This window comes from Salmo trutta, chromosome 24 (assembly GCF_901001165.1).
Source record: "Salmo trutta chromosome 24, fSalTru1.1, whole genome shotgun sequence".
In the NCBI taxonomy this organism is placed as follows: Eukaryota; Metazoa; Chordata; class Actinopteri; order Salmoniformes; family Salmonidae; genus Salmo; species Salmo trutta.
Window position 1 is genome coordinate 17,726,783 of NC_042980.1, and position 13,057 is coordinate 17,739,839.

Sequence of the window (13,057 nt, forward strand, 5' to 3'; positions counted from 1 at the left end):
GGGTGTACTGTAACTCCTGGGTACTATCGTAAGTGTTGTTTATTGATGAGGTGCCAAGGCTTCCTCCTTTCTCTCAGCTGCTGTGACTTCCATATCCCTGGGTGCTGTGTGTGACCGTGACCAGGCATGGGCAGGAGGTCGTCTCTTTTCCTGCCTCTGTGTGAATTATTCACACTGCCATTGTCAGAGTGGCCCTCACCTGTCAACAGGTGCACTAGAGGGGAGTGGAGGGGGAGGTAGAGGGGTGGAGGGGAGGAGGGATGTAAAACGACCCCTTCCCGCCTGACAGACGGATCAGGTCAGCTGTCTGGTCTGTCTGCTCCGTGTGGTTTAACTTTTGGCAGTTTGGGCTCTGTGCAGACGGATGCTACATGGCTCCCTTACAGAGCTCCTGCTGGATCACAACCGTCTCACAGTCCTGGAGAGCGGGACCTTCAAGAGCCTGGACAGCCTCCAGAAGTTGAACCTTAGCAGCAACCTCATCTCCATAGTAAAGCCCCGAGCCCTAGGTTACCTGTCTGCCCTGCGCCAGCTCAACCTGGAGGGAAACCATCTTATTTCCCTGGGCTCGGGCCGCTTCACAACGCTGCACTCCCTGGTGGTGCTGTGCCTTCGGGGAAACCTGATCAGTTCTACTGAGCCAGGGGTCTTCACCCCTATGTCTTCCCTAAACCTGCTGGACCTGGCCCACAACCACCTGGGCACCCTGGGCTACAGGACCCTGCTGATCATCCACACTCCCAGCTTCCACGTCCTGCTAGAGGGGAACCCCTGGCATTCTGACTGCAAACTGCACAGGGTGTTCAGGAATCTGTGCATCATCCACGGTCTTCCTGGATGACTACCAGGAGCTGAAGTGCAGTGATCCCATCGAGCTAAAAGGCAGGTCCATGGGAGAAGTGGATGATGAGCTGTGTGTCGGGGAGGCCGTGATGGTGCTCATTTTAACGGTCACCTTGGTGATCACCATGGTAGCTGCCATTATCACGGTGTAGAGGAACAAGAAGAATAGTGTGGCCAAGGACTGGGAGGAAAGTGTGGGGCTGGACACCTACTGCGACAATGACAATTAGGGCTGTCTACTTCCCATGAGAACATAATGAAAGGTTGATCGCAATGAACAGTGTGAGCTGATTAACTTTATTGATCACAAACAGATTTGATCAGATAATAGTAATTATCCTTAAAGAGATGTCTTCTTTGTTTTAAAGTGCAGAAAATGAAATACCACTTCCATTAACCATATAATGAAAGGCTTGTTTTGACAAGTGACTACTTTTCCTTGAAGTTGACATTACCACCAATAGGGGTGGGATAACCAAACCACCATATGCCATAAGGCTGTCATTTAGTATAGCAATCATTTAACGTACAATGGGGGAAGAGGACAGTTGGAAAGCACATTGCTTTTGGTGCTTAACGAAACACAATCATGCATTTGTTTGTGATAATTGTTTTCACTTCAAAATAACAATGTTGATACCGATATCCTTTAGGCGCTACAGTCTGTCTTTGGAGTTGCTTTGGCGGTGAACTCCATCATGATTAAAAAGAGTAAGAATGAGATGCATGGAAAATAAGTCTCTTTGGAATCCTTTCTATGAACCAACCATGTATAACGCATTATTAATCAATGTATAATGCTTTATATCACACACACAATGCTATAAGCATTGACTTCATTACATCCTTTATTGGTTAGTATAGGCTCCACGTGCTCATAATATATTACACACATATAAGATTAATTGAATAGGTTACCAAGTGTTTTAAGATATCAAATTACTATTTTTTTCTCTTCAATCCAGCAGTTGTTTTAATGGCATTCTGATTAGAATGGTGTATGTCTGGTACTAGTATCTGAATTATTTATCTTGCTCCACTTCAGCCAACACATTGTATCATAAGGGCCCATTTCGCTGTTACCGTGTCTTGGTTTGGCTCCCATCCAGCATGTTTCACAGCTCTACATTAGGCTACCTCTCAGAATGAGGTAAAAGTGATTTCATTAATCCACAGATGATTACATGATTCACTCTGCTGGTTTTGAGGCAGCACAGTCTGATTATAACTATTATAATTATGGGGATAGGTTACAATTTGCATTTTAATTAGGCCTGCATGGAATCTTAATCATGTCAACAACTGAGAAAGCACCCGTAGTGATCTAACAAAAATAACAAATGTATTTTGTGTATGGCTATACCATGAACAGAACATGCTATTTGGTTCCTATAATTCCAGTTCAACAACTTGATCCAGTTTGTTTAATGTGATGTTCTAACACTAGAGGACAGTAAAGATGGTCAAACTGAGGCTTCTCTAAATAGTGTACCATCCAAAATTACCACTAGAGTGTAGTAGAGCTTAAGGTGTGAGAGGCATAAACGTCCTACCTGTATACCAGGAGCTAGATGTTTTTCACGTCCTTGATTATTCTGTTGCTACTACCTTGTAATTACGGGATGATCCAGATCAAGTGATTTCAGAGTTGGACCATTATCCATCTTGTTTTCAAGACTACCTGTAAAATAAACAACCAAGGGTTAAACCACTATAGTGGGCACATGACCAACATGATTCCCCATTCACAACAGAAACAACAACAACTCAGATAAGACCCTAAAGGCCATTCAGCTCAGACTCTGTCCTTGTCTCCCAACTGACATGAGGGAAGTAAGGATGACCGATAAGGGAAGTAAGGATGACTGATCAGGGGAGTAAGGATGACTGATCAGGGAAGTACGATGTCTGAGAAAGGATGTTAAATGGACAGACATGCCGGATTGAATGTTGTCTCTAAGATTATGATCGAAGCAAACACAAGGGAAATCACTGAGAAACCCCATCAATGTATCTGAATTTGTCTAACAAATTGCTTGTGCATAATATTTCAAAATGTATCACTGAAGGCTTTCTGTGTGTTTCATTCCATGCAACTGCTAAATGATTGCCAATCATGCAAAGTAACTAAAATGCATTCATGGGTTGCTTATTCAAAACAGACTATTTATCCAAAGAATATAAATTGTGAGGCTGTGTGATATTTGAGATGACTCAGATAGATAGATAAACCTTTTGTGGTTGTGCATGGATGTTGAAAAACAAGCAGTTAGGATTTTGAATTTCGTATTGCAAAATGCCATTTTCTGTCTGAGATATTGAGAGAGAATACAATATACAAACTGTGGTGACACCTAGAAAGGACAAGAAAATCCACTTGAATATAATAAAGTCACCTGGTATATCGTCTTACTCTGAGGTATAGCAATAGCTAGAAGAGAGAAAGAAGTCACACATAAAGAATAATACATGAATGTCTACACAGGGCCAACAGACAACCACAAGACCAGACTAATGAGCCTTTAGATTTTTCCCTTAAGTCTATAATAAGTCCAGTTAGGCCATTCAATTAGATTTATCTGGCTATAAAAGGCCCCTCACTCTTGCGTTAGTTTAATGGACAAGTGTCCCATTCAGCAGAATCCACCACAATAACGTCCAGGGATCAGAATCAAATGGTGGGTAGAAAGCATCAATAAGCATGCCCCATTCAAAAAATGTAGAACCAGGAACAGATATAGCCCGTGGTTCACTCCAGACCTGACTGCCCTTGACCAGCACAAAAACCCATTTCTCCTTCACCCAAATCCAGAAAAGCTGACGTCCTGAAAGAGCTGCAAAATCTGGACCCCAACAAATCAGCAGGGCTAGACAATCTGGGCCCTCTCTTTCTAAAATTATCAGCCGAAATTGTTGCAACCCCTATTACTAGCCTGTTCAACCTCTCTTTCATATCGTCTGAGATTCCAAAGATTGGAAAGCTGCAGCGGTCGTCCCCCTCTTCAAAGGGGAGACACTCTAGACCCAAACTGCTACAGATCTATATCTATCCTACCCTGCCTTTCTAAGGTCTTCAAAAGCCAAGTTAACAAACAGATCACCGACCATTTTGAATCCTTTTCCACTATGCAATCTGGTTTCCGAGCTGGTTATGGGTGCACCTCAGCCACGCTCAAGGTCCTAAACTATATCATAACCGCCATCGATAAGAGACAGTACGTGCAGCTGTATTCCATGACCTGGCCAAGGCTTTCAACTCTGTCAATCACCACGTTCTTATCGGCAGACTCAACAGCCTCGGTTTCTCAAATGACTGCCTCGCCTGGTTCACCAACTACTTCTCAGACAGAGTTCAGTGTGTGAAATTGGAGGGCCTGTTGTCCGGACCTCTAGCAGTCTCTATGGGGGTGCCAGAGGGTTAAATTCTCTGGCCGACTCTTTTCTCTGTGTACATCAATGATGTCGCTCTTGCTGCTGGTGATTCTTTGATCCACCTCTACGCGGACGACACCATTCCGTATACTTCTGGCCCTTCTTTGGACACTGTGTTAACTAACCTCCAGACAAGCTTCAATGCCATACAACTCTCTTTCCATGGCCTCCAACTGCTCTTAAATGCAAGTAAAACTAAATGCATGCTCTTCAACCGATCGCTGCCCGCACCTGCCCGCCCGTCCAGCATCCCTACTCTGGACGGTTCTGACTTAGAATATGTGGACAACTACAAATACCTAGGTGTCTGGTTAGACTGTAAACTCTCCTTCCAGACTCACATTAAGCATCTCCAATCCAAAATTAAATCTAGAATCGGCTTCCTATTTGGCAACAAAGCATCCTTCACTCATGCTGCCAAACATACCCTCGTAAAGCTGACTATCCTGCCGATCCTTGACTTCGGCAATGTAATTTACAAAATAGCCTCCAACACTCTACTCAGCTAATTGGATGCAGTCTATCACAGTGCCATCTGTTATGTCACCGAAGCCCCATATACTACCCACCACTGTGACCTGTATGCTCTCATTGGCTGGCCCTTGCTTCATATTCGTCGTCAAACCCACTGGCTCCAGGTCATCTATAAGTCTTTGCTAGGTAAAGCCCTGCCTTATCTCAGCTCACTGGTCACCATAGCAACACCCACCCGCAGCACGCGCTCCAGCAGGTATATTTCACTGGTCACCCCCAAAGCCAATTCCTCCTTTGGCCGCCTTTCCTTCCAGTTCTCTGCTGCCAATGACTGGAACGAATTGCAAAAATCACTGAAGCTGGAGACTCATATCTCCCTCACTAACTTTAAGCACCAGCTGTCAGAGCAGCTCACAGATCACTGCACCTGTACATAGCCCATCCAACTACCTCATCCCCATACTGTTAATTATTTTTACTCCTTTTCACCCCAGTATCTCTACCTGCACATTCATCTTCTGCACATCTATCACGCCAGTGTTTAATTGCTACATTTTAATTATTTTGACACTATGGCCTATTTATTGCCTTTACCTCCCTTATCTTACCTCATTTGCACACACTGTATATAGATTTTTTTTCTATTGTGTTATTGACTGTATGTTTGTTTATTCCATGTGTATCTCTGTGTTGTTGTTTGTGTTGCACTGCTTTGCTTTATCTTGGCCAGGTCGCAGTTGTAAATGAGAACTTGTTCTCAACTAGTCTACCTGGTTAAATAAAGGTGAAATAAAATAAATAAACACCCTCTGAAGCCTGGCCAAGCTCATTGCAATTAAGTCCAATAATTCTCTCAGGGCATTTACCTCAACTGCAGCCAGCAAGCATGGCACTAACTCAGAAGATGGATACGAGGAGGGAAATGCCAACCCAATTGACAGAAGTGGCATGGACCCTATCGAGCAGGCCTATTGATTGACCTGAAGAGCACCACAACCATCTCTGCTCAACTAGACTGGAGTGAAACATAGTTACTAATTTTGGCATGCACACACGCAAACACCCTTCCGTAGATTAAAATAACACCTGAAGAAAAGTGTACTTTAAATGGTCATGTACTCTGGTACATCCTACACAGCCTATTGCTTGCATTGAGATTAACAACATGCCATGTCATTCCATGACATTCCTAGGCTGTGAAGTATGGTATAATGTAGTTTTCTTCCTGCTTTGTCCACTTCCAAGCCACCAGTATGGCACTTTAATCACTCTTACCCCATTCTTCTCTCATCCTCATGGTCTATGTCTGGCTGTGGGATCCTTCTTTCTAAATCCTGTATCTTGGCCACCAATCTGACACTTTAATTACACTAAGCTGTCACTGTCACCATGCACGGTGGGATAGCTCTGTTGTTGTTGTTATTGTTGTTATTGTGTTGGTTGGGTTGTTTCTTTGCCTGGCTGGGAGCATATCGGCCTGCTGTGTTCTGCCTGGCTGGGAAAGCTAGGATTCAGCACAATTGTTTGTACCAAGACATTGGACAAACATGTTGTTGGAATAAACTACTTTCAAATTATGTTATAATGCAGAACAAGGTTCAAATGCTCAAAGACTTGAGTCAGAGGTTTGAGTGTTAAAACGTCTTTCATCTCCATAAACCAGACTTTTTTCTTGCTCTGATTCTTCCCTGAATGTCTATAGGTGCCTTAAGGATTGGTTCCATGACAATCTAGTCAGCCACCTGTCCCACAGTAACCTTTAGATCTGTGCAAAACATTGTGGTGACTGGTGAGGCTCTCTTTTGACTTTTACACGGTGGTCTATACCCTCTGAACTTGTCAGGCAAACAGAAGAGGAGGGAGGATGAAGACAAGTGGTTCAAAGCGTTCAAACGATTTTACTTCTCACCAAGACGGGTTCTCAGCCTGGGTCTGGGAACTTCTATTGTCAGGCATTGTCAAAAAGAAATGTCACACCCCCGAAGCCACATGCAGCCTGAGTGTAACTGACATCAAGCCATAGGCTGAATATCGACTCAGTTAGCCCCTTGGCTCCGGTGTCCGTAGCAACAAGCCTAGGAGGTAGTTGTCACAGCCCGTTCAGCTTCAGTGGGCTAACATGATTAATCTGAAAGGCCATTTCTTCCACAGCAGGCAAGAGAGAGCATTGAGGAGTGGAGTTAAGATTGAATGCCCTTGTGTACAGTGACTGAGAATTATATTCTTGTTTGCTATTGTATTCCTATTGATGTCATTTTACATGACCCAAACATCAGGTGTGTATTCATTTTTGTTTGTATTGTATAATTACTGTTGTTTATTACCTTGAAGATGAGGTCTGTAAATAATATGTACTCTTTTCCCCCAATAAGCCTTCTCAGGATGTCTTTTAATAGTGCATTGATTTGTAAATCAGAAAGTTAACATTTGGCCTAAGAAACCTAACTAAATATCCTGCCACTGCAGAGACCCACAGATTTGCCACCAATGCTCCTTATAGGATACATCACTGCACTCTATACTCCTTTGTAAACTGGTCCTGTATACCTGTCGCAAGACCCACTGGTGGATGCTTATTTATAAAACCCTCTTAGGCCTCTCTTATCTGAGATACCTAATGCAGCCCTCATCCTCCACATACAACACCCATTCTGCCAGTCACACACATCCCTGGGTCACTCCTCTTTTCAGTTCGCTGCAGCTAGCGACTGGAACGCGCTGCAAAAAAAATCAAAATCTCTTCATTCAAAGACTCAATCATGGACACTCTTACTGACATTTGTGGCTGCTTTGCGTGATGAATTGATTTCTCTACCTTCTTGCCTTTGTGCTGTTGTCTGTGCCCAATAATGTTTGTACCATGTTTTGTGCTGCTACTATGTTGTGCTGCTGCCATGTTGTGTTTCTACCATGTTGTTGTCATGTGGTGTTGCTACCATGCTGTGTTGTCTTAGGTCTCTCTTTATGTAGTGTTGTGGTGTCTCTCTTGTCGTGATGTGTGTTTTGTCCTATATTTTAATTTCTAATCCCAGCCCCCGTCCCCGCAGGAGGCCTTTTGCCTTTTGGTAGGTCGTCATTGTAAATAAGAATTTGTTCTTAACTGACTTGCCTAGTTAAATAAAAGTTAAATAAAAAATAAATAAATGAAAGACCATGCTTGATCTATAAATCACAATCTACTAGCAGGACTTCCCACATATCTCTAACCTTTTCTTTTAAAGCGCTCAGCAAATAGTCATAATGCCGCTCACTTATCAGGCTTCTCAGTGGTTTGGATAGAGTGCCTGTCTCATTTTGATGACACTCAAATGTGTCTTCTTTGTTGGGCTGATGGCCATGACTAACTCCATCAGAGTCTGGGAGGGAGAAGAAGGGCCCACCACAGCCAGGATCATAATAATTGGATGCGCATAAGAGCCAATCTGTTTGCAGATGATTGCGGATGTCATTAGCTCTTTCGCTTTTATTGCCCAGGCTAAAACTCTTCAGGGTAAACTAAGTGTTTTTAGTGGAATGGAGGATGGAGGAAATAAGAAACGACTCATCTTCTGTATAGAAATAATACATCAATAGGTTTTTATTCTACAAGGAGTACTGTACGTGTGTGTGTGCATGTATTTGCATGTGTCTCCTTGTAGTAGAGGTCCCTGAACAGATCCCGGGCCTGTGAGACTCCTGGAATCGTGAGGAGTTTGAGCTCTTTCCATCTCCCTTGAGAGTGCTTGAACTCCTATTTCCTGAGAGACATGACGCACTTCTGATAGTCCTGTGATAAGAATTTCAATTATTTTGGCCTTGCTGAGAGCGCGGAGATGTCTCATATCACCTCTCACAGTGAGTGTCTTAAGCTATATCCACAAAATGAACAGACTGTTATAGGACTGGTGTCGAGGGATGGATACAGACGATGTCAAATTTATACATCTACTTTTACTGCAAGATGAGATTGAACTATCAAGGGTAAACACTGATCTGATGATGCTTCCCCTTGCAGAGTTAACATCCATCAGTATTTCCTTGAAATGTATTATATCATGTATCAAGATGAAGTATACCATTCCTATATGAAAGTGTTGTTTATCTGCAACATAAAAATGTGTTAAACCCTTTTGTCCTCACTGTCCTTCGTGGTATTTTACAGTAATACCTCCATTACATACCGTATCTGTGACAATACCACATTTTTCATTGAAGTACATTACATACTTTAGATCCAAGAGGATTAACAAAAGCAGCTGACTGAAACTCTTATAAAATGTACACTATTTTCAATTAAATCTGAAGAAGTCTGTAATCTTTATATTTTGTAAATGTAATAGAAAACAAATTAATTGTCTCCTCTGTGGATTTTGCTGTCATTAAACAGGTTATTCTTTGTATATTTTCTCCATCTCTGTGGCTGATGAGCTGTTTATGGAATGAAACCATTATTTTTCTCTAACTCCCCAAGGTGAGGTTTGATGGCTCTCCATCCTCTTTATGTCCAACACTAAAAATCATTTACATTTTAGTCATTTAGCAGACACTCTTATCCAGAGCAACTTACAGTAGTGAATGCATACATTTCTTTTTTTTCGTACTGACCGCCCGTGGGAATCGAACCCACAACCCTGGCGTTGCAAACACCATGCTCTACCAACTGAGCCACAGGGAAGCCACAGAGAAAGAATACACAGATATTCAAAAATACATTGTTACAAAACGGGTACAAACAGCTTAGTTTGGAATGGTAGGTAGACGCTGACTGTTGGAATGGTTCCATTTCCTCAATGTTCCGTTTGTTGGTGAAAGTTGAGGACTTTCTACAGTTAGGACTCATCAGCGTCTTTTCCTAATGACAACGATGCAGGGCAGAACTGGACGCGCTCAAACTGGTTAATAGGGGTATTCTTTCCACCCATGCCCACCAGCCTGGGTTCCTAACGGCTTCCCCGCCCACCAGCCTGGGTACCTAACGGCTTCCCCGCCCACCAGCCTGGGTACCTAACGGCTTCCCCGCCCACCAGCCTGGGTACCTAACGGCTTCCACGCCCACCAGCCTGGGTACCTAACGGCTTCCACGCCCACCAGCCTGGGTACCTAACGGCTTCCACGCCCACCAGCCTGGGTACCTAACGGCTTCCACATTTCAATGTGTTTATGCCTTTTTATATTCATTATATCCCATGTTATCCTCTTGGACCTATTTTATTTTTTAAATTTTTTATAAATCTGACTTCAAATATTTTGTCCAGACAAGCTTTGCTGTATGTTGTCATTCACAGACAACCAGTGTTAAGCTACTAGCTAGCTGTAATGATATTGGTTCCTCATCATTGTAAAGAACATCTACTGAAATGTGAAACCAAGCAAACAAATCATATTTCTGTAATAAATAAACAAGCCCGAGACTGATGAGAGACCCTCTCTTTCACGCTTTGTACAGTATATGTGCGTGGATGTTTCAATATTATTATTTTGGGGGTATTTTACTAGGATCCCCATCAGTTGTTGCAGAAGCAGCAGCTACTCTTCCTGGGGTCCACACAAAACATGAAACATAATACAGAATGACATAATACAGAACATCAATAGACAAGAACAGCTCAAGGACAGAACTACATACATTTTGGGTGGTGCTGGTGAGGAGTGCCTCTCACCTAAACCAAGTCCTGAGGTTCAATCCAGAATACTGATCAGTTTGGGGATGAGAAAGGAGGTGTGTTTGAGGGGTGGGTGTGTGGGGTTTGCCATTACTCGCCATGGAAACACAGTCAAAAGAGATCTAGGTGTGTGATAAGTTAATTTGGAAATTATATTAAAACGTTGGCAAATATCCAATAGCTGCATGAGGGACGTCTCAGAGAAACATTTGCATTTCTAAAACTCGATACTGTGTGAGGAGAAGTGAATGATCAGGACTCCTAAGTGTGTTGACTCTCTCCTTGCTCCATAGGGGGGCATGCAAAGACTTGGGTTTCCTCAATCAATATTTAATGTTGTTTTTCAGCATTTCACCCAATGCAGACAATTTCTTTTCATTGCAAAGCGTGAACTGCTTTTATTACAATTTTTAAAAGTCGCCCAATATCATCTAAGTTAAAGCATGTTGACTGTCTCGCAGATTACTTAGGAGAGAGGACACATCCAGAAGCCTTTGGAGGTTGTAGAATGTTTTACACTGTAGCACTCACTAGTGTGTGTGTGTGTGTGTGTGTGTCTGAGTGTGAGTGTGAGTGCGTGTGGCTAGCTTTATTTTATTCTACAATACCTTTTAAATGACCTAATTCAATTCGAGTAAACCAGGAAGTGAAATTGGTGTTCCTGTTCTTTGTGTTGCTGCTTCCACCTTTTCTTTCAGAGGTGGTGCAGTAGTTGGCCCTCTTGGGTTGTGCCAAATGTAATCATTTTTTTAAAGGGCCATGTTTATGGTTGTTTTGAAGGTAAACATTTTCCTGTCTGGCAAAACACATTTTGACCTTTCTAAAAGTCCTCAAAATCTGAAAGGCCTGAAATGCTGTTGTGAATAGATTAGCTTGACTGTCTTGCAACAGTTGACCAATTTTACACCAAAAACACATTCACCTGTAAAAGCTCGCTTGGATGATAATAACCGATACTGTAAACAGCTACAAGTCAAAGACTTAGACATGCATGGTGATGACACACCCAGTCAATGCTGACACACACTGTCACGCATAGGAAACATGACACAGCATGTGCTCCTCACTACATTGCGTAATTCTAAATATGTGTCCAACACACGTTGCCGCTGAACAGTCCCACCTACTTGCAAGGATCACAAGACAGCAGTAAATATGTATTATATTTAGAAATAGACATTGCTTACAACTTTGTTAGTCATGAGGCCTTCATTCCAGTTGCTTACATTTGACTACATCTGTATCATGGCTTTATACCTAATTAATCACACATCTTCTATTAGTTTCATCTGAAATGCAACATTTACTCTGTGAAACAAGACTAAGATCCACTGGATATCAACTTGAATAACACACTCTCTCTATCAAGGAAGACAGTTGTCTTGCCCCACCCAGAAACGTTTTGATTGAATTGGGACCAAATTGGGCCCTCCAAGAAATTAAATAATGATATTTATATGCCTCAGACTTTACACAGGCTGCATCACGTGTCTTTCTCTCTGTTCTGTGAGCACAGTGTCATCTTGCTTCATTACCTTATTGCTGCTGACCTGCAGCTTTTGTATGTTTATGTAACAGCTCTGCCACTCATGATGTAGAATCGAATAGGCAGCCAGGCCCCACTCTCTAAATTGAGACACTGTCTCCCAAAGCCAATTACTCAACACACCCATTACTTATCATCTATCAACCGAGACAGCTGATTTAAGGAGTTAATAATGATAATACAGAACACAAATCAGTTGGTGCCTCACTTTCCATTTTTTTTATGAGAATTATTTGAAACTTCTGAAATGACTTACCTCAATTTTCTTGGCCCCCTTGGGAGCATAGGGCATCCACCATGGGTCGATCTCCACCGCACCATCTTCTGTGCGAGGGCTTTTGCTTCTTACCAGGAGATCTTCTGAAATGAACATATGAAATGACACGATACAAGGCATCATGACATGATACGATATGAAATGATTTTATCCAATATGATTTCATGTGTTACAACTTAAGTCAATAGAACACTGTAATACGCTCACTGTGCGGTTTGATATGAAACACCATACAATAGAATTAGGATTCATAAGCTTGTATGCAATCTTGTTGAAATCATATTATGCTATTCATGCAATTTCTGGAAAATGTCTAGGGCTGTATGTGAACTCTGGTGAAGGCTACACCAGGCATGTTTTTCAAAAGCTTCTGAACCAAATTATGTAAACAGAATTAATTATTTATTCAAGCAATGAAATCAATTAATGATAAAAAAATTTATTCACAATATTTACAGTATTTTATAGAACCCTTTTCACCATAATGAAACCTTTAATTATGAATGATAGTTCAGGAGCATTGTGCAAAGACCCATATCAGTGTATCCAATTAGAAATGCCTTTATTACTGTAATTATAATTGGCACCTTATGGCGACAAAAACAGACCTAGTAAAGAATGCTTGCCTGACATTGACTCTGTACAGGCATTGTTATTTTATTTATAATTTTTTACTGCTGCTGTTTAATTACTTGTATCTCTTACTCTTATCCATACTTTTTTAAACTGCAGTTGGTTAGGGGCTCGTAAGTAAGCGTTTCACTGTAAGGTCTGCACCTGTTGTATTCGGCGCATGTGACTAATAACATTTGATTTGATTTGGAATCATTACGAAACTTCTAT

The 13,057-nt window shown here is 42.0% G+C and overlaps 1 protein-coding gene across 1 annotated transcript; it reads left to right on the forward strand.

The window, feature by feature from the left end:
• The first annotated feature begins 364 nt into the window (after positions 1-364).
• LOC115161488 (leucine-rich repeat-containing protein 26-like) lies at positions 365-995 on the forward strand. The gene is given in 2 exon segments (XM_029712468.1): positions 365-813; positions 815-995. Coding segments are annotated over 2 exon segments (630 nt in total).
• The last annotated feature ends 12,062 nt before the right edge of the window (positions 996-13,057 follow it).